We start from the raw sequence: 23,068 nt of genomic DNA, 5'->3' as shown, positions 1-23,068 counted from the left end.
TTGTTCGTAAAGTTTTTCATTTGGAACATATTTTCCAGAAGTGGTTATCTTATTTTAACCTCTTTCTTCTGGTCAACCATGACCTTCACGTTATATATAGAGAGCAGGTATAAGAGAAGCGGAGAGGCTTGGAATGCATTTAGCAAGGAGAGAATGTGACATTTATGCAAACTATGCCTTCTCGACTCTCCTCTTGTCACATAAATTCACCCACCATTGCCCCATTTTCAACTTTTGTGAAGATCTCCCATATGAGGAATGGTGGCAATGTAGAAGTAAAATGTACACCATAGATCTTGGGTCCTATAACAACTAGAAACAATGAATTTGCTGTCATTTTAGGGTGAAAATTTCTGCAGGGGGGAGAAAAATGTAAAAATTTATAGTTACGCTACCGGTGATGTGAATAAATAAATTAACAGTGGAGGCTTCTTTAAGGATGAAATTCCAAAAACAGACTGATTGCATAAAAAAAAGGTTTGGGTTTATGACGAGTTATAAATAAATTAGTATCTCTGACATGTGGGCGCATTCAGTAATACATTACGGGGGAAATTTACTAAAGGAAATTTGTAAAAAATAGGTGTATTTGTATTTAGAAATACACTTATTTTTGACATTTACTATCCCGAAAATACGGCAATTCGTATTCGTATTGATAGCACATCAATACGAATATGAATTGCCGTATTTTCGGGATAGTAAATGTCAAAAATAAGTGTATTTCTAAATACAAATACACCTATTTTTTTTACAAATTTCCTTTAGTAAATTTCCCCCTACATGTCTCTTAGTTCACAATGAAACATGATGTGACAATCCACTTCTTACTGTAGTTAGATCTGACAAAGCCGCTTAAAATTCTTACATTTCTAATTATCAACCAAGTACAAGAGACTGCTTACTAAGTGACAGCAGGGCCGGCACCACCACTAGGCAGCTCTAGTCATTTGCCTAGGGCGCCGGCACCTGGAGGGCGGCAGTTCGCCCCTCACCCCCAGCGAACTGTGTAAAAAAATTGCTGCCCCGGCGTCCCTGCAGTGCTGGGGCGGTCAGGGGTGTCCGTGCCGTAGGGGTACCTGCGGCGCCGTCATGTGTATAAAGCTGGCTGTGGCCGGCGGGGTCCCTGTAGTATATAGCAAATAACTAGCGCTATGCGCGCGGCGGCGCCGGAAGCGCTAGTTATTTGCTATTCACTACAGGGACCCCGCCGGCTGCAGCCAGCTTTATACACATGACGGCGCCGCAGGTACCCCTACGGCACGGACACCCCTGACCGCCCCAGCACTGCAGGGACGCCGGGGCAGCAATTTTTTATACAGGTACCACCCCCCCACCCCCTCCCTCCCCCCGGCACCGGGGCGCCCCCACCCCGACTCGCCTGGGGCGCTCCGGTGCCTTGCACCGGCCCTGAGTGACAGTGAAGTAACAACACATTTTTCCAAAATGATAATTTTCATTAACATTAGTGAGTACTCACTGCTTGCAGTGTAGCTGACCTCGCCGACCTGCGGAAGTACATCTGCATCTTGGATAATCTGTAGGACACCCACCGTACGGACAGTGGGATCTACACCTACTGAACTCTCGTTCACAGTAACATCACTGGCTCCTGTAATTTGATTGGTTGGTGGTCCTACAGAACCATCAAAGTCTGGAGTGATGTCATCTAAACAATCTGCATTAGGCTGTTGGGATAAAAAATAAAATAGAGACTATCATTTTTTCGGCATACATATACACAAAGAAAACTGATAACCAGTACACATTTATGTATTTCATAGAAATGCATAATAATAGCTCTCCATTTTTAATAACATACAAACTTTTCTTCTTACTTCAATTTCTTGTCTGTCCGTTTGGATAGCTGACAGTGGATACAATCTTGGCATTGTAGCGTGTATGCCATAAGCATTTCTATAGATCGTACAGAGTAGTCATGGAAAATGTATCAATGGGCAATTTAGCATAGCCATATATCACCATAAATAAATTAAATAATTTATCTAATCTGCTAATTATTTGCTTAAAATCCAGTAGTAAACAGTGATTTCCCTCTGCTGGGCAGAAAACCAATTGAAATGTGTTGACAATAGATACTGTATGTAAGAGAAAAGCTCAATAAATGTGCACATGATGGCTGATGATGACGGAGTACAGTCAAAGGAGGGAAAGGTTACAAGTGGAGTACCCCAGGGATATGTACTTGGACCAGTGCTTTTTAATATCTTTATTGGTGATATTGCAAATGGAATTGAGGGTAAAATGTGCCTTTTTGCAGATGACACAAAGGTATGCAACAGGGTAGACACACCAGGAGGGGTAAAACAAATGATTGATGATCTAGGTAGATTAGAGGAATGGTCAAGAGCATGGCAACTACAGTTTAATGCCAAAAAATGCAAAATCATGCACTTGGGTTGCAAAAATCCAAAGACTAAATATAGTATAAATGGCACTATAATGGAAACTACTGAGGAAGAGAGGGATCTAGGTGTCATTATTTCAGGGGACTTAAAGGCAGGTAGGCAATGTAACAAAGCAATGAAGAAGGCAAGTCAGATGCTTGGTTGCATAGGGAGAGGTATCAGCAGTAGAAAGAAAGAAGTAATAATGCCACTGTATAGGTCATTGGTACGACCTCATCTAGAGTATTGTGTTCAGTTCTGGAGGCCATATCTCCAGAAGGATATAAATACATTAGAGACTGTACAAAGAAGGGCAACTAAAATGGTGCATGGCCTACATCACAAAACGTACCAGGAAAGACTAAAAGATCTTAATATGTATACTTTAGAGCAGAGAAGGGAAAGGGGGGTCATGATAGAAACTTTCAAATATATCAAGGGTTTTAACAAGGTACAGGTGGGAGACATTCTTCTCAGGAAGAGGAGCAACAGAACACGAGGACATGCACTGAGACTAGAGGGAGGAAGATTCAGGGGATATTTGAGGAAGAATTACTTCACAGAAAGAGTAGTAGATAAGTGGAATAGCCTCCCATCAGAGGTGGTAGAGGCAAATACAGTAGTACAATTTAAACATGCTTGGGATAGGCATATTGATATCCTTACAAAAAAATAAGGATCAAATATGGTTTGAGGTAACATGTTTAAAAAAGGGGCAGACTAGATGGACCAAGCGGTTCTTATCTCCTGTCAAATTCTATGTTTCTATGTTACTTGTGATTGGTTGAAATATGTTTCATTGGTGACAATTACAGTGACATGGCATAGCAGCACTTGAAGTTTATCAAGTCCTTGCTTGATTAAACATGTTATTCTACAAGTGTTAGCATACACCAGCAGCGGCTCTATGTTTGGTTTCTAGCGCTGTTCTTGAGGGTGCCAGCATCAGTATTCCAACGGCAGGAATCCTATCAGCGGGATCTTCACAGCATCCCAATATGACATATACTGTATGTGTGGAAGAGGCTGTTACCAGAGGAAGCACGCATGCTCAGATTTCAAATCCCATTATCTGGGTAAAAGATCACTGCTATTAAGACACAACTTGGCGCATATACTAGGTGCCAAACTGGCACATATGATATATATATATATATTTCACATCGCAAAATGCAGGGTCGCACCGGGACTTTGAAACAGTTCAGTCCTGGTGCGACCCTGCATTTTGCGCTGTTCAGATCGCTTTAGCGGATCACCAATAATGGGGCAGAGCATCATCAAGGGCGGAGGCAGCGCTTAGAGCTGATGCTTTTTCAAGCACTGCATCCACCATAGTGTGAATGGGAAATGGGTGGCTTGACCCAATTAACCTGTTCACACCGCAAAGCAACGCACCAGTAAGGACCCTTAATTTTTACTGGTTCGTATTGCCGTGTTGCTACCGTTTTACTGGACCCATTAACCCCTTTCACATCGTACCAATTACCGTGTCGAACCGGCAAGAAACCGGCACAAACTCTGTAATTAAGTGCGATGTGAAAGGGGTATAATGGAGGAACATAGGTCCAGCTCTGCATACTGGCAAGGGGCTTCTAAATGTACATATGATATGCCCCAAAGAATGAAACTCCAGACAGACTGAGGGCAATCACAATAGTAAATTGCACACATTATATAAAACATACTTCAGCAACGTTTGAATGGTCTGATGCCTCCAGACACTTTGGGGGAAATTTACTAAAGGAAATTTGTAAAAAAAAAATAGTTGTATTTGTATCCAGAAATACACTTATTTTTGACATTTACTATCCCGAAATTACGGCAATTCGTATTCGTATTGATGTGCTATCAATACGAATACGAATTGCCATATTTTCGGGATAGTAAATGTAAAAAAATAAGTGTATTTCTGGATACAAATACACCTATTTTTTTTTCAAATTTCCTTTAGTAAATTTCCCTCTTTACATAAAGTACAATACAAATGATCAGACATACGAGATTGGTTATATGTCTAAACAGACATTTTTTATCCCTTAACGTTGGCATATGCATTAAAGCAATATTTGAATCAAAATATTTTAATGATGTACGCTTGTAGCAGGGTCCTCCTTCCTCCATGTACTTGTATATCTGTTTTACCCAGTTTGTTCTTTCAGTGTTATCAACGTTTGTACAGCGCAACAAAATCTGCTGCGCTATATAAGAAACTGTAAATAAATAAATAAATGTGTACAATTTTTAATTGGGAAAATGCATAGATTTTTGAGTCAGTATTTAGCTGTCTGGGAGAGTCCTGTGTCATGCTAAAAAAAACTTTAGCAACTGAGTTTTACAAGGTTTGAATTATTGCAACCAATCAAATTCAGACTAAAACACCACAGCCACTGTCTATAAAATGTAAGCAGTAAGCTAGCTTCATGGACTTGGCATTTGTGATGTATCAACCTCTCACATAATGCTAGTTATGAAACCATTATTGACGTGCTGAGAGCCCTAGTGATCAATCACATGCTAATGTCCTGGGGTAAAAAAGCTCTCAGAATACAAATCTCTGGTTTGTTATATAACAGCTACAGGATGCATTGAATGCCCTGTACTTTCACCTCTGTGTAGTTCACTCTAATCTGGCCATGTTCTTGCCAAAGTTGGAATCAAACAGGTGAGAGGTGGGATCCAGCAAACAGATGCCACACACTTAAGATCTGCACTATATAGTCTTGCCTTCCCTCTATCTGGCTGCCGATTTGCACTCACACGGGAGCACGCATCCGGCTTGCAAGCCCTAAAAAAGCATGCGATTTGCATGCGATATGGCTTTCGATGTTCACTATATCGGGAACATCGGAAGCCAAATCTTACCATGTGTACACACTATAAGAATTGAGGTGGTGATAATATTTATAAAAAAAAAAAAAAAAAAAACCTCCACACAATCCAGGCATTCAGTTTACACTGAGCCAATATTTGCATGAACGCTGTCTATATCTAGAGCAGTGACATCATAGAGGCAAAAAGGAATTGGTAATCATCTGGTTCTGTATGTAGGGGAAATAAAAACTTTGAATAGCAACTCTAGCAATAGTATCCAGCTACATCCTTCTCACTTTTACCGGGAGACTTAAAGGGGTATATTCAATGGTGCCGACGAGCCTGACGTCAAGCTATACGGTGAGCAGTGCCGATAGGTCACCGTCAGAGTATTCAACGGTGTCCCCTACACTCGGCGTTTCCACCTTGCTGGTTCTTTTCAGCAAGGTGGAATGGCTCATGGCGAACCTCGTCATTTGAGGGAACAATGAGGATTTTGCCGAAATACTGAACACAGCTAGCGGATCAGACGGCGAGGATGGCTTGTTTTCAGCGATCCCCTCCGAAAAGAAGCCATTTTCACCAACCCCCTCGCCGGCGGCAGTGAATATACCCCAAAATGTGATTATTGTCCTATATTCTTACCGGTATGCCCAGAGCTTTGAGGATGTTCATCTTACACATTGGACAGGTGCGGTGATCTAATAACCAAGGGTCCACACATGACTTGTGGAAGAGATGCCTGCAGTAATGACAGGATAACAACAACATATGAACTCACTATAGAGCAGACATACATATTACAGAGCAGCAAATACAGTACCCAGAGCAGATATATATATATTGTTTGCAAGTAAATGATTGATGTGACTACATTTCTATTAGTGTATATAGGACATTAACAATTAGCACAGTAACAGTTAGTTCTTGAATATGGTTTAACGGGTTTGGGTATGAAATCCCATTGCTCGGAATGCTGACGGTCAGAATCCTGATGTTCAAAATCCCCCCCCCCAAAATAGGTAAGTAGTGTAATCTCAACTCACCCCTTCTGCAGCCTAGCCCTAACTTCCCACCCCTAACTAGAAACTGTGCGCATGTCATATATTCATGGTTCCCTCACTTCTTTGTGGAGCAGAGCAGTGGGTGATCACAGGCTCCCCTAGCCTTCCCGCCACCCGCGCGAGACAGCGTGGCCGGCGGATGGGATGGCGGGGCAGTGTGATTATCGATACTGTCCTGCTGATATCGGGACAGTTGGGAGGTATGTGTCAGTACATGCCATGCAAAAGAGGAACTTTTATTTTTAATTTCAATAAAAAGCATAAAATAGGTGAAGATTCAACACAACCACGGCTGCTCCCTATTGTTCAATTGATCCTAAGGAAAATGGGTACATCATGCTAACTGGCAATGGTATAAAAGACTTAGCCAATGCTGCTAGAACAGTGTATGGTTCCTGACAGAACAGGAAATAAAGCTGTTACAATGTTAGGAACACTAAAGGGGTTCCACACGGTGAGATTTTGGCAGGAGATTTTGACTAGAGAGTCCCCTAGAAGGTTAGCCAAAATCTCCCAGTGTTTCTCTTGCTTAGTCAAGATTGTGTAGTATAAATACATAAAATACATGTACATGTATATATATATAAAAGAGTCATCAATCAAGGCATGGTGTGTCCAGATACAGAAACATTAAACATAAAACAATATAAAATTCAATAAATCAGACTGATAGAAAGTATAAATGCATGTACTTGTAAGGAGCTAGTGGCACTGCATAGAGTTGTTAATGGGGCAGTAGAAGCATCACACCATTATCTAATGGGACAAATAGTAGTTCCATTATGTCGGCTGGTTAATCAGAAGCTATTTTACAAGATTTTTCGACTACAACAAATCTTTGCTGCAGTGTTTCCCAAAATGACAGATGAAAACTTTAGGGTTATATAGAAGTGCTAACTGCAAAAGGGGACATATGTAGGCAGCATTAATAATGTTTTGTGATATGAAGACTTTGATGCGTTTCGTCCTAGCAGGACTTTATTGAATGTTTACATTTGGAGACTGGAAATCTTTGATAAAGTCCTGCTTGGATGAAACGCATTAAGGGTACTCTGGGTTTGTATGTCACTGCTGTGATTTCTGGATCTGCCACAAATCCTGACTTTCTTGGCGTGACTGTAAGGGATCAAGTTTAACATCTTCCATTCGAGTAAGATGTCTATCTCTTCCCATGTAATAAAACCTTTCCCAGTTTTATATGATATTTATTACTTGAAGGTAGAAAGTCTGGATTCATTTGGGAACATGCTTTTGTGCCATTGACTGCAAGGATGCTTCTATTATTTGCAAGATAATTATCCACATGGCTATAAATAGAGAGAAAAAGAGAAACATTGTACAGTATATACTGAAATCACCTGTTAGTATCGCTATGGTATAAAAAGGGCAATTTTCAGAAACAATTTGACATCAATACCTAGAAAGCAGTAATGAATTATATTCATGCTGTAGGCAATACTTTGAAATGAACGGATATTCCAGAACTTTCAATTAAGTGTACATACTCCTTTGAGGCAATGAGATCTTGGCATCAAATAACTGGCAACCATCTGCATTCATATTTATTAATTTATTTCTTTACACTTTCTTATATAGTGCAGCCTATTCCGTTGCACTTTACAATTGGAAACGGTGATAAGACAAACTAGGGAGTAACAAACCAACACAGAAGTAGGAGGGCCCTGCTCGCAAGCTTACAATCTGGGATGCTGTCGTTAGGTCGACACTCCTTAGATGGACACCGGAAGGTCAATAGGCAGAAGGTAGACAGTATCCTTAGGTCGACCGGTGGAAGGTCGACAATGCAGAAGGTCGACACAGATTTTTTTATTTTTCCCCCCACTGTGATTCTAGAACAGGCCCTACCATCCACTAGGGCATGGAGGGAGAATAGTAGCGAGCATTGCGAGGGCTGCTGTACACTTAGTGTCCAGAACTAGAAGTCTAGATGTAGACGCCTAAAAAAATCCAAAAAATTGTGTTGGCCTTCTGCATTGTTGATCTTCTGCCGGCTGACCTAAGGACTCTGTCGACCTTCTGCCTGTCACCCTTCTGGTGTCGACCCAAGGAGTGTCTACCTTTCTTGGGTCGACCAAATATTCCATACCATACAATTTATATACATCTTTCTTGCTCATTGCCAGGGGTTACTTGCTTGCAGGTGGGCAAATATTCCTAGAATCCGACATGCTGCGTTCCCCTGATAATCGGACCTCTATTATCTGTCTCCGCCAAGGTGGTGGCCATTTCTAAATGCCCATTTTCAGAAGCTTCCATGCACACCGCCAAAATGCATGTACCGTATATACTCGAGTATAAGACGACCCGAATATAAGCAGAGGCACCTAATTTTACAACAAAAAAAATGGGAAAACTTATTGACTCAAGTGGGACCCTCACTCGAGTATAAGCCGAGGGGGGCTTTTTTCAGCATAAAAAGTGTTCTGAAAAAGTAGGCTTATACTCGAGTATATATGGTAATCTGCAGAGACCATGCGCCAGGTAGCGCATGCTCCCCCAAGCCACCGCTTGGGCTGCATTGCCATTATTACACCACTGGTTGAGTCCATCAAACAGGTATAAGCAGAAAACAGGGCAGACAGCGACTGATCTATAGGATCACTGTCCATGGACAGAAAGACTACAGCTCACACCATGTATGTATGTATGTATGTACGTACGTACGTACACACACACATAGGGCCAGATGTACTACGCTTGAAAAGTGATAAAGTGGAGAGTGATAAACTACCACCCAATCATCTAACCATCTCATCTAATCATTTCAGGCCATGTTTGAAAAATGACAGTTAGGAGCCGATTGGTTGGTGGTTTATCACTCTCCAGTTTATCACTTTTCAAGGCGTATTACATCTGGCCTATATAGAGTACTGTGCTAAAGTTTTAGGAAGGTGCGGAAAAATGGTTTGAAACAGAGTTAGGGTTGTCTGCACATATTTTAGTTCCTACTGTATCTTCAATAAACAGTCCATTCCTATAATGTTTATTACTAATTATTCATAAATTGTTGAATAGCCTAGTGTATGTCAGGTGGAGCTCACAGGTATAACTGGTACAGTCAACCCGGAAACAAGAAGATAGTATTCCTTTGTTGGGGCACTCAATGGACAGATAATGGAATAATTCACATTCTTCTATAGGTCAGATACAATTATAGAATAAAAAATTAACTTTTATTTATCTACATACTAAAATAGCTGAAGACCAGCAAGATGTAAGGTGCAATGTGAAGAAATATATAAGATATTGTAAAAATCATAAACAAATGTGCTGTCTTTGTGCACTTCTTTCTCTACACTGTCCTATTGCCCTTATTCAGATCTGATTGCAGTACAAATTCAGGTACTTGTGGATTATCACGGCTCCCATCGCATGCCATATATAGTGGCATGCGATGGGATGCAATTTTTGCAGGTTTTTAACGTTTTTTACAAAATCGCATGCAATCGCATTGCATGTGATCGCATGCGATTTGATCGCATGCGACTTTTAACAGAAAAGCATCCAAATGCATTGAAATTATTATGAAACATGTTCAATGGCCCCCAAATGGCATTTTTGAGGCTGTACCACCCCACTATCAACGCGAACCCGAAGCGTGGCGAGCCCGCGAGGGGCGGCGGTACGCGTCCTATGACCTTTTCATACCCCAGCGAGCCCCGCGAGGGGAACGGACACCTGTGAAGCCCGCGAGGGGACGCGGATACCTGTGAAGGTATCCGCTGCGCTCGCCACGCTTCGGGCTCGGTGGCTCGCTGCGCTCGCCACACTTTCTATTCTCAACTCCACGCCGACGTGGATAGTGGGGGTATGAAAAGGTCGTAGGACGCGTACCGTGGGGGTGGTACAGCCTCAAAAATGCCATTTGGGGGCCATTGAACATGTTTCATACTAATTTCAATGCATTTGGATGCTTTTCTGTTAAAAATCGCATGCGATCAAATCGCATGCAATGCGATCGCATGCGATTTTTTCATGTGCGATGTCCATCGTGGGAGCCGTGATACTCCACAAGTACCCAAATTCATTCTGAAAATGGGCAAAACCATGCGCACTGCAGGTGGGGCAGATGTAACATGTGCAGAGAGAGTTACATTTGGGTGGGGTGTATTGAAACTGAAATCTAAATTGCAGTGTAAAAATAATGCAGCCAGTATTTACCCTGCACAGAAACAAAATATCTCACACAAATGTAACTCTCTCTGCACATGTTACATCTGCCCCACCTGCAGTGCACATGGTTTTGACCATTTTGAGAACAAATTTGTACTGCGATCAGATCTGAATAAGGGCCTATATTAACTGATCAATCAGTGAATTTGTTCAGTTGTACTTGTGAACAACTGGTAAGTATAGCCGTATATTGTAATTATCCGTGTGTACAGATGGTAGGTAATTACTCTGTGTATTTAATCACATTCGCTTACTAGTCTTCTTGATTAATAATATGACATGATATAATGACATTGGCTGTATGTTTGGGGTTGCTGTCCTGCTGCAGAATAAATTTGGAGCCAATCATGATAAGTACCTTCCTGTATTTCTCAGCATTAAGGATGCCATTCATTTGACCAAATCTCAAATTTCATTTGCTGAAATTTAGCCCCAAACTTTTAAGGAGCCTTCACCATGCTTCACTGTTGCCTGCAGACACTCGTTATTGTACCACTCTGACAAACAAACTGCTTTCTGTTACAGCCAAAAATGTCACGTTTTGACTCATCTGTCCACAGCACCAGCTGCTATTTATACGCATACCAGTTCCTAAGTTTTGTGCATAGATGAGTCGCTTGGTATTTTTGGGCTGCAATTTTTCCATGAAGAACATTTCTGGCTGGATATCTCCCAATGGTACATAGGTGTACCTTGGTCCCACTGGTTTCCACCAGGTCTGAGCTGATGGTACTACTGGACATTTTCCAATACTGAAGGGTAAGAAAGATGTATCTAAGTCCTCAACGTTCTTTGTAATTCTTCACAAAAGCTTGAACAGCACATCTTAAAACCCCAGGCTGCTTTGAATATTTGCCTGGGAAAGACCTTGCTGATGCAGTATAACTACCTTGTGTCTTGTTGCTGTGCTCAGTCTTGCCATGGGCCTTTATTCTGGTTCACTCGCAAAGGCAAATTCCTTCTCAAATGGACAAAACCAGAATTCGATTTGGGTGAGTTATTTTGTTTTTTTTTTGCAAGGAAAATACTGACTGCTTTATTTTCACACTGCAATATAGATATCAGTTTGAAGTAAAACCCTGCCCAAATCTAATTCTCTCTGCACATGTTACATCTGCCCCCTCTGCAGTGCACATGGTTTTGTTCACTTGAGAAGGAATTTGCCTTTGCGAGTGAACCAGAATAAGGGCCATGGTGTATGAGTAGCAGGGTTTGGCTGTTCCTTAAGACTCCTACACAGCTGTTTCTGTTTTTGGTAATAACTGTGTTTCAACCTACATATAAAAATTATGATTATTGTCAATTGTTTGGTATGATTGGTTAATCACATACCTGACTTTAATCTTGCAAATTCTTTGTGCAAGTGTTCCTTGAAAAATGTATGTTGTTTTGAAGGTAAATGGTGTTTTGATTTACTTCTGTTTATTCACTTTGCATTTGGTTAATTGATCAAAATGAACTATTTACACTTCTATCTTTGAAAGCATCACACACACACACACACGCACGCAGGCACGCACACACACACACACACACACACACACACACTTATGGAACATGAAGGCTAGAGTAGAGGGCAATGGGCTTCCAAAATAAGAAACTACTGGACATTATTTAAATCCACCTACCTAGAAAGCTGCCCATTAATGTGACATTGATATGTATATAAACCCCCTAGCATTTTGCATCTTTGGCATGTCTAAAGTAAGCAGGATTATAGCAGCATGATCAGATGCAAACTGCAGCGCTTGGGAGGTAAATTCCAGCAGGATACAGGAGATAAAATCCAATTTGTTAATATCAAACTATTACCTTACACATGAATATACAGTAGGGCCTTATTTTGATCATCAAGGGAGCGATGGTGTGCGTCAGGACGCAGACACCCCCCCCCCTACAGAGAGGACGCAAAGCTAATACCCCTTTCACATCGCACTTTTAAAACGGTAAATTACCGATTTTTTTTCATTTTAAAACGTTTAAGCCTGCACTGTGAATGCACCAGAGCCGATTTACCGTTTAAAGTTAACTGGTATTTCGAACCGTGTAAAAAGCAGAGTCCTACACGGTTCCTTGCCGTTTTTTGAGCAATGTGAATGTGTACAATGTGTCTGAAACGGTATTTCAGGCAAACAACACAAGCTACAGAGCAAAAGGCTGTCCCCTTTAAAATGACAGGCAATGTTGACACTCTGGCTTGAAACGTGTTCGGGTTGAAACGGTTTGACTGCTATGTTGAATGAGACTTAACCGGTATTTAAAACGGTAATCTGCGGCAATGTTAAGGCTCTGACCCGTTTTAATTACCTTTTAAAATACCGGTTTTTAAAACGTGTCGGCGATGTGAAAGGGGTATAAGACACCAGAGAGTGTCTTAGTTTTGCTTGCACCTTCCAAATCATTACAAGGTCGGCGACCATCAAATGATTTGGCCCCCGCACCCAAGGCTGCAAATGGATGTTTAAGCATCTATTCGCAGCCGTGCTGGGGAATTCGCTGAGGGGAGGCGTGCGAGCAGCGTTTCATCCACAGGCAATGCTGCGACCAGAATAAGGTCCATAGTCTATTAATGCTTACAGCCTCTGCTGCTGTCTGCTGTACTCTGCAGACAGCAGCAGAGGCAGGGAGGAGGTGACCATTCACCTCACGGGCGGGGGGCAGCCTAGCAGCTTACCTTGGTGCTGGGCTTGCCCACAGCACGACGACTGGCGGTCCCTGTGCTTGGAGATGATTTAATCTCCAAGCACCAGCCCTGTTTACACTGTGGGTAGGCACCACAGTGTAAACGGTGCAAATCCTGGATCCAACCTGGCTTGGATCCGTGTTCCAAATACCGGATCGGAGATATGGGTGTAAAAGGGGTATTAGATAGGTCACTGCCCTTCCACATAGGAAATACATAGCTCACAACTATTGTTACACTTTTACTTAAATCTGCAAAAGAAGCCCATTGTTAATATAAACCTCACTGTTCGCAGCCCATCATTTAGCAAACTGAGGCACAACCATAGCACTGACTCTCTGTATACCTGTTGTCCTCAATGTTTGTGCAAAACTGTAATTGTCCTGCAGAGCCTGTGTCTGGCAGCCATATTCAAGTCTTCTGTGCATAAGGGACTTGTGTAGTACAGTGTCTCCACACCCAGGCTGTAAATGTGCATGTTGCTGATTACAGGGTTCCCTGTAGAGAGATCTGTTTTCCATTACACACTATGTGGGGCTTCCTTGGAAGGGAAGTAGCTGAATGAATTATACGTCTCCAGTGCTAACTTCCCTGTACTGGCTTGACATTCACTGCTTAAATGCATTGCCAACATTCCTAATAGTTACAGTGATGTCTTATCCGAGACCCATCCAGCTTTTCCATGTGGTGGGGTGGATATTCTTTATAACGTACATGCTTGCGCTGCAGTATGGGTTTAATCAAATAAGCAATGATGTCATACAGAGGCTATGAAGTTATTTCAGCAGAGTAATAATGCTGTGTACACATGGTGAGATTTGACATTAGATTTTGACTATATAGTCAAAATTTCATGCAGATCTTATGCAGATCGCACAGGTTTTTATTACCTTTCGATGTGCGCTCCCGTGACAGCACAAATCGAAACCCAGATATACAGGGCAGCATGACTATATATAGTGCAAATCTAATGCTGATTGTATGAATTGTATGTAAATAGTACAGAGATAGCAAAGATCGCATAGCACTCGAATCTTAATGGGCCCTACAGACATAGCGATGTGTGTAGGGCGACCTAGCTATGCTAGGTCGGGCTGTGCTGCGCCGCTATCGCATAGCACACAGAGCTGACAGCCCACACACAGAGCGAGCTGTCAGCTCTGTGTGCTAAGCGAGCAGACAGCGCCAGTGTTCTCCGGTGGGAGAACCCTGCCGATGCCGAGATTGATGGACACTGTCCATCAATCTCGGACAGCGATAAAGACGCGCGGGAACGCGCATTGCTGCCGATATAGTCCCCACACACACACCGATGTGAGGGCATTTTCTAAGCGACTTTGCCAAACTAAGCAAAATCGCTTAGAAAATGCCTTAATATCGGCATGTGTGTAGACCGTATAAGTCGAATAGCAAGGGAATCTCACCGTGTGCACACATAAGAGCAGGATAAGTGTATTGCAGGGCTGCAGTTAGTAAACATTAAATATTTGTACTATATTTTGCTGGTCATTATCATTACATTGAAGAACTATGCAATGCGGAAGACAAAGGCAGAAACAGCCTCTTTGCCAAAAACTATAATAAATAAATACACAAAGTTTTTGAAAATGTAACGCTCCATATATACGGGGCGACACAGCTTTTTGGCTGAGCAACGTGCTACAGCACGATCACTCAGCACACATTGCGATGCTGTTTGCTGAATGATCATGCTGAGCGAGGCTTTGACTATTTTTAATAGATTACAGTACCAAATAAATACAAAATATAAAACATTTTTGTAAAAATGTTGGTAATGTATATTAGCACATAAATAGATGTTTCATATCTTTTTAGGGCAGTCTCCTTCAACTTACAGTTACCACTAATTTTCACCTATCTACATAAGTATAACTGAACGATGTGTGTGTGTGTGTATGGATGTTCCACGATAACTCTTCAACACTTTAATCCTCTTCAAACTTTGCATACGACCTTATCTTAAGAGACGATCTAAGTTTGAAGATGGGATTAATCGGTCGAGCCCTTAAGGGTGCTGTCATAAGGGTCCATGCTATTTCTGTTGTTTTCATGCATTGTGATATGTTGTTGGAAAGCTCATGACTTTCTAAATACAACACAATATACAGACTCCCTAAGGTGCACCCTTAAAGGCCTATAAGGGTCCAGTAAATGAAAACATTTTCACTTTACAAACTTTTGACAAACTGAAATTAATAAGCGACTCATCGGCAGAGTGGTCTGTGAATTGAACCCTGTAGATATCAATGTGAAATCCATGTGAGATCGATCCCATGATTGTTTGCTTGTTCATTGAGGGTTTTCAGGATCTTCTGTGCCTGCTGCAGCAGCTCCTGACCTGCTGGGGTTGCGAAGGGAAGGTGGATAGTTGGAGACTTGCTCTGGCTGCTGCAGAAGCTCCTGACCTGCTGTGGTTGGGAAGGGAAGGTGGATAGTTGGAGACCTGCTCTGGCTGCTGCAGCAGCTCCTGCCCTGCTGGGGTTAGGAAGGGAAGGTGAATAGTTGGAGACTTGCTGTGCCTGCTGCAGCAGCTCCTGCCCTGCTGGGGTTGGGAAGGGTAGGTGGATAGTTGGAGACCTGCTCTAGCTGCTGCAGCAGCTCCTGACCTGCTGGGGTTGGTAAGGTGGATATTTGGAGACCTGCTCTGGCTGCTGCAGCAGCTCCTGACCTGCTGGGGTTGGGAAGGTGGACAGTTGGAGACTTGGTCTGGCTGCTGCAGATTCTATTAAAATATGAAAATCATTTACAACCAAAAAACGTGGCAACATACAGTATATCTACTTCACAAAATGGGAGTAACAGAAGTGGGCACAAGGGAGGAATTGGGAAGAGTGCAGGAGATTCCACTAAAGTCTAGAAAAGGACCTCTGTGCACCTCGTTATATTGAGTAGTGCACAAATAAAATGTAATTGAGCGGCGCAAGGATATATTTATAATGAGATACATTTGGGCTACTCAATTCTCCCCGCTAAATATTCACATGAAAAAAAAAAAAGCTGTATTATCGCAATTTTTGCCTGATAAATAGATATTATCGGCCATCTAAATTAAACCCTGTTAATTGTTCACTAAAATCTTAAAGTTTTTTTGATGAAATGACCACCCCTAATTGAATATCCCCCAAAGAGGTAGAGAGATTGCTTGTTACTGGCTGCCAATGAAAAAAATGTCTTTATACTGTAGTTACAATTAATGTAGATTATTTTATAATTGAGTTTTCTTCCCATTTGGAACACAATAGATTAAGAAATATTGCATACTAAATGTAATAAATTGGTGAATAATGGCTTTGTGGAATCTGCTTTATTAAAGTTTTCTTTCCTTATTTTGGAATTCTAGGCAGATGTCCACTGTGCTTTACAGAAGATGTTTACTATAACACAAGCTACTGTACACAGGAGTGTTAGCTACGATCACACAGAAAAGTGAAATGGAATAAAACATTTTCCAACTGCTCAGACTTTGATTGAATTTCTTCACTAATTTGTGCCATAAAACAGCCATTATTAATATAGGTTGATTTGTAATTAAATTGTAATTTTTAGCTTGAATCTGATACTCACCTACTGTACATCATTGTCCAAGTCATGGGGTGACATTTATTAGAGATCGATGTTGGGTTTTTGGCGATTTTTATCGCAAAAACGGCCATTTTTTCCCCAAATCGACTACTTAATGTGTGGCGATTTGCGGCATAAATCGCACTTTTTGGCGCAAAATCGCACTTTCTGAAAGTGCGATTTTTTTTAACTCCGGAATTCGCATCCAGATGTTTTCCCCATTGAAAAATATACAATTCGCATTTTTAATGAGATGCGAATTTGGAAATCGCCAAAAAAAAATGGTCTAAACTTCAAAAAAAAAAATAGACCTGATCCTGACTGGGGATTTTGTCAGAAACATGGCGATTTTGTCAGAACCATGCACAGATCAATGTGATCTGTGTATGGTTCTTTGGTAAAATATGTGTAAAAGTAATAAAAAAAAATTGGCGTGAGGTCCCCCCTCCTGTACATAACCAGCCCCGGGCTCATTGAGCCGGACCTGGTTCCAAAAATACGGGGGACAAAAAGCGTAGGGGTCCCCCGTATTTCTGAAACCAGCCCCGGACTCTTGGACCGGTCCTGGTTCCAAAAATACGGGGGACAAAAAATCTGGGGGTCCCCCGTATTTTGAAACCAGCACCGGGCTCCAACAGCCAGCAGTGTCATGCCACAGCCGGGGGACACTTTTTACACAAGGTCCCCCGGCCGTACCATGAGCACCGTGGCTGGTCAGCCTTGGACGGGGTACCTGGAGGAGTGGGGACCCCCCCAATAAAGGGGTCCCCCCCCAGGCTTCACCCGTCCAGGGCTGAAGCCCGGGGCTGTCACCGGCGTCCCTGGCCATTGGATGCCGGCCTGATAGGGTTAAATTCACATTCCTAACATTGCTTAATACAGGAGAAATACAAGTGCCAGCAGACCTCCCCCGCATGCTGGGACTTGGAGAACCACAAGTCCCAGCATGCGGGGCATTAATGGGCCCGCTGGGACTTGTAGTCCACCTGTAAAAAGAATGTTAAAATAAAGCACACACACAGAAAAGTAAAACTTTATTACATACACACACATCCACACACCTCACTTTTACACCGCTATACATACCGATCCAGGATCCAGCGCTGGTCTCTCTGCAGCAGAGCCGGACAGCCCGCACTGACAGCGGGCTGAACCGGCTTTCTCCGATGCAGCTAACAGCTTCTGTCGCGCTGACCCTTTAGTCTTTGTCCTGGGATACCCTCAGTACTGCTTGGTAGACATACAGGTGTTTTTCTACGTGAAATTATCCTTTTGGTTCGTGAACATGTCTCAGAGACCCAGCATAGTGCTATGTTCTGTGTGTCTAGTCTCAGCTTCTAGCATCAAGTATATGTAACTATGATCTCCTATACATAAGTGAGAGACAACTAAAGCCATTAATACTCCCTGTTGCGTAACTAATCCAGTGATCATGACAACCATTACAAAGATTGTAGAAAGTTAATAGAACCATTATTTATAGAACATAAAAGGATGAGAATGACACACACATATATAAAGTTGGGTTTTCATGCTGTATTATTTGGTAATGGGTACCCTAATGAGGTAGGAGAAAAAGCAGACTCACACGTTTAGCAACTATATCATTTCTTCATCAATGCTTTAGTAAAAGGGAACAAACCAGAGAACATCAATGTGATGGATACCGTGATAATGAATGATTTATAAGGAATACAGTTTTTTTTTTTTTTTCAAAACAATTTTCCTTTATTTTGTCAAATTTCAGTCTTACATGACATTGTTTCATTACAGACTACCACAATAGTAATGGACATTCCATGTTTGACAATTTTGAAAAAGATTAGATGAGTGTATATCTATGTTTAACTTCAGCATTAGTTATGATCTGGTATTGATCTTACAATTTCTCATCTCTTCCCTAATGGATGGGTTATTGCCATTACTTAGATTGTCAGTTTAATTCAAATTTGGTCATTTGTCACGTTTCAAACATATTAGCATACTATTAATTATCCTACTGCAACTACCTATCCCTCCCCAACTTTTAACCCCCTCCCCCTCCCTTCCCCTCCCCCTTCCCCGAAAGGCTACTTGGTATGATTAATCAATTCGAGAGTGATCTATGTAGGTACCATGTGGTGTCTGTAAATAATTTATATATGTGTGTCTGTGTGGGTTGTGGTAGGTAGTCAACATATACCCCCCATTTCTCAAAGAATTTCTTTGCCCCGTTTTCCACATCTGGGAGCGTGTCTCTTCTGTCCATATACAGGGTCTGTATTAGCGTCTGTTTTACTGCTGACAAAAATGGGGGGGATGATACTGTCCAATTTCTGAGAATTACTTTCTTTGCCACCGTTATGACCATAACCACAAAAGGGATCAGGGCCCGTTTTCTGCCCTGAAAATCCCAGTTGCGGAAGTTCGCCAAAAGCATGGCCGATGGGTCCTTGACTAACTTCAGGTGACATACCTCATTAATAAAACACATAACTTTGTCCCAGAATTTCCTGAGTCTGCCACAATCCCACATATTGTGAAAGAATGAAGCGCATGAGCTTTTGCATTTTAAACATAACCCCAGATCCCCTGGTATGAAGTGTCTCCTTTGAGATTGTGAAATGTACGCCTGGTGGATCGTTTTGAGATGCACCTCTTGCAGCATAGCAGATTTCAGCGTCTTAAGCGTTTTTTCTATGGGTTTCACTAAGTACTCTGCTGAAGTAACTTGTGGGATGTCTTTTTCCCATCTTGCCGCTATTTTAGACCAGATATTTTCGTTAGACATAGGTAATAGCTCCGCATAAATATACCTGATTTTAAATGGTCCTGTCTGGCTCAGCACAAATATGGAATGTAGAGGGTCGGGGGTATCTGGGGCCTTCATAGTTGGTGGCAAAGTTTGGGCATAATGCCTAGCTTGCAAATACATAAAGAATTCTCCTCTATTTATCTCAAATTTTCCAGCTAGTTCTTGAAAAGATAATATATTTCCCCCTGGGTCAAAGATGTCCCGTATTGCCAAAATTCCCTTCGCCTTCCATCGTAGGAAGCCTGAGTTCATCAAGCTAGGTTGGAAAGTTGGATTACCCCATAGGGGGGCATGTTTTGTCGTTCGGTGTTCCCTTCCCAGTTTTTTGTTAACCGCTAACCATGCCAAGTAGGCATCTCTGAATAAGATGTTATTAATTATCTGCGGGGGTAGGTCTGAGCGTGGAGCATGCAAGAGGGCCGCCGGTGAATAAGGGGCAAATATCGCCTCTTCCGTGTTTCTGTGGGTGTAGCTTTCCGTGCCCAATAACCAGTCTAGGTTGTATCTCATTAGTACTGACTGTGTGAATGCTAGGATATTTGGTATACCCAGGCCTCCTTCACTTTTTTTAGAATATAGCTTGTGTCTCGAGATTCTCGGTTTCTTCCCCTGCCATAAGAAGGTGAAGAAAGCTGCAGTGAGTTTTTTCATATCTGCCTTAGAAAGGCTAATTGGCAACATTTGAATCCCATAGGATATTTTAGGAAATATAATTGCTTGCAGTACTGCTGCCCTTCCCAGTAGCGATAGGGGGAGAGACCTCCATGCCTCCAGCTGCGTCACCACCTTGTTTATAATAGGTTTGTAATTAAGAGGGTAAAGGTCCTCTATGGAGCCAGGAATGAATACTCCCAAGTATTTCACAGATTGAGACTTAACTTTAAATTGGCTTAGCAATTGTTGCGGAACCGACGCAAGGGAGCAGCCCGACACCTTTAACAACTCTGACTTGTGTATATTTACCCTGTATCCTGCAAAGGAACCAAACATCTCTAGCGTGTCTAAAATGCTCGGTAATGAGTGGGCTAGGTTGGAAACAAAAAGCATCATGTCATCTGCAAATAGGCAGATTTTTAGCGTTGTTGGACCAATATTGATGCCTGAGAAGGATTTTTCGGATCGCAGTGCAATAGCCAGTGGCTCCAAGGCCAAAGCAAACAGGAGAGGCGAGAGTGGGCATCCCTGGCGTGTGCCTTTTTGAATCGGAAAGGTCTGAGAGAGGTGTCCATTGCATGCGATTTGGGTGAGAGGATTTCGGTATAGATTTTGCAATAGGCCCGTAAAGGTCTCCGGTAGACCAAATCTATGTATTGTTTCAAATAGATGGTCCCAGATGACCAGGTCAAACGCCTTTTCTGCGTCCATGGATATTATTGCCTGGTCATCTGGGGTCATCCCTCCCTCTATGTGTTGGACTGCAGCCAGCACCTTCCTAACATTAACCACCGAATGGCGTCCTAGGATGAAACCAGTCTGGTCTGGGCTAATTATGGCGGGCAGTATGTATTTTAATCTATCTGCCATTATCTTGGTTAGTAATTTGTAATCTACGTTTAGTAGCGATATAGGGCGGTAAGATCCCGGATCTTCTGGGTCCCTATCTGGCTTGGGGAGGACTTTAATCACTGCTGTATTGAAGTGAGGTGGAATCTGTTCCCCTTTAAGGATGGCATTAAACATGTCAGTAAGGGTGTTACTAATTTTATCCACTAGAATTTTATAAAATTCCCCTGAGTATCCATCAGGGCCGGGGGCTTTCAATGGTTTCAATTTTTTAATTGCAGATTTAACCTCTTCTATGGATATAGGTGCCATAAGGCTTTCTCTACTGGACTCAGAAACCTGTGGTAGTTCATGGGAGGCCCAGAACTGCCTTTTTTTTTCTAAATTTAGGGTTCCCTGCTTATATAGTTCTGTGTAATAGTTTTGAAAAATTTTAATAATGTCAGGTCCCCTGTTGACTCTTTTTCCATCAGGGGTTTTTAGAATGGGTATAAAGGCTGATGGCCTTGTTCCCCGGATCAGGTTTGAAAGAAGACGGCCGTTTTTGTTCCCCTGTTTGTAAAACTGAAAATTAACATTATTTATGTGTTGAATAGTCTGTTTATCTAGAAGGGAGTCATACACCAACTTAGCCTGTATGTATGTTTCTTTGTTTGTTGGGGAAGGGGAGGCCTGAAACGCTGCGTATGTGTCTGTCAGTTTATTTTGAGCTTTCAGTAAATCCGCTGTCCGGTCTCTTTTGTTTTTTGAGACATATGAAATAATTTCCCCCCTTAGCACTGCCTTTGCCGTTTGCCATAAGAGCATGGGGTTATCCACATGGGGTTGGTTATCCTGCATATATTCTGCCCATCTCGCCTCCAAAGCCCGCCTGAAACCAATGGAGTTGGCCAAGTGTGAAGGAAATCTCCACTGCCTATGCGATCCAACATCTACTGAGGTAGCCAATGTACACCAGACCACAGCATGATCTGATATGCCTATCGGTTCCATTTGTGCATCAATTAATTTAGGGAACAGGGTAGCCGACACAAGCAGGTAGTCGATGCGTGACAAGGTGCCGTGCGCCGCCGAAAGACAAGAGTACTCTCTGTCTGTCGGGTGTAGCACTCTCCAGCAATCTAAAAGATGCAGTTGTTCGGAGAGACAGGATATGCCTATCGTCGGGGGGGTGGGATTGCGCTTGGGCCGTGAAGATTTATCTAAGGCAGGCTGGGCCACCATGTTAAAATCTCCCCCGAGGATTACCTGTGAATCTATTAGTGGGCACAATCTAGATATCAATTTACTGAAAAATACTCTGGAGTATTTGTTTGGCGCATATACATTGCATACCACGTATGTTTCCTGCAGTACTGAGATTTCAGCCAATACATAACGCCCCAATGGGTCAGCATATAACAATTTAGATGCAGAGGTTAACCCCCTTCTCGCCAGGATCGCTACTCCCCTGGCCTTGGACGAGTAAGAAGCACTGGCCACTACTTCAAAGCCCATCTGTCCCAACTTTGCATGCTCCACCTCAGTCAGATGTGTTTCCTGAAGAAGGATTATATCTGCTTTCTGTTTCCTGAGGTAGAGGAGAATCTTTTTACGCTTTATTGGGGAATTAATTCCCCCCACATTCCACGAACATATTTTAATTTGTGCCATCACGCTGTTTTAGTTTTGAATACCAGCATATAATCGCCTTCCAAAGTAGCCTCTCTCTCCCTCCCCTATAATGCATCCCTCCCCCCACCCTTCCCCAACCTGCAATCTTTAAACCAGTTAACCTCACTTCCCCTCCATTAGGTATAGAACAAAGACATACAAGACAAACAAACAGATAACACATAAACTGTAAAACAGTATTTGGAAGGAATCTTCCAAAGCGAATCATCGCTAACCTTTGAACTTCCGTATTAACTTCACTAGCCAAATGGCTCTAATGCATTTCTCAGGCAACATTTCTGGGCCGGCACCCCTTATATACCTAACTAACCTAACTGAATATAAATGACATTCAATTAATAACAACCGTTCCCAG

General features: G+C 42.3%; 1 protein-coding gene across 1 annotated transcript in view; it reads right to left on the bottom strand.

Moving 5' to 3' along the window:
- RNF150 (ring finger protein 150) overlaps positions 1 to 23,068 on the bottom strand; it is a 165,953-nt gene that overhangs the window by 20,504 nt on the left and 122,381 nt on the right. Inside the window, exons 5-6 of the mRNA XM_083173272.1 lie at positions 5,865 to 5,961; positions 1,481 to 1,688 (exon numbers count right to left, since the gene is read on the bottom strand). Coding sequence (XP_083029398.1) covers positions 1,481 to 1,688; positions 5,865 to 5,961 — 305 coding nt within the window. The remainder of the gene's footprint in view (positions 1 to 1,480; positions 1,689 to 5,864; positions 5,962 to 23,068) is intronic.

This window comes from Crinia signifera, chromosome 1 (genome assembly GCF_055691185.1).
Source record: "Crinia signifera chromosome 1, ASM5569118v1, whole genome shotgun sequence".
In the NCBI taxonomy this organism is placed as follows: domain Eukaryota; kingdom Metazoa; phylum Chordata; class Amphibia; order Anura; family Myobatrachidae; genus Crinia; species Crinia signifera.
This window is presented reverse-complemented; position numbering and strand designations above follow the sequence as displayed.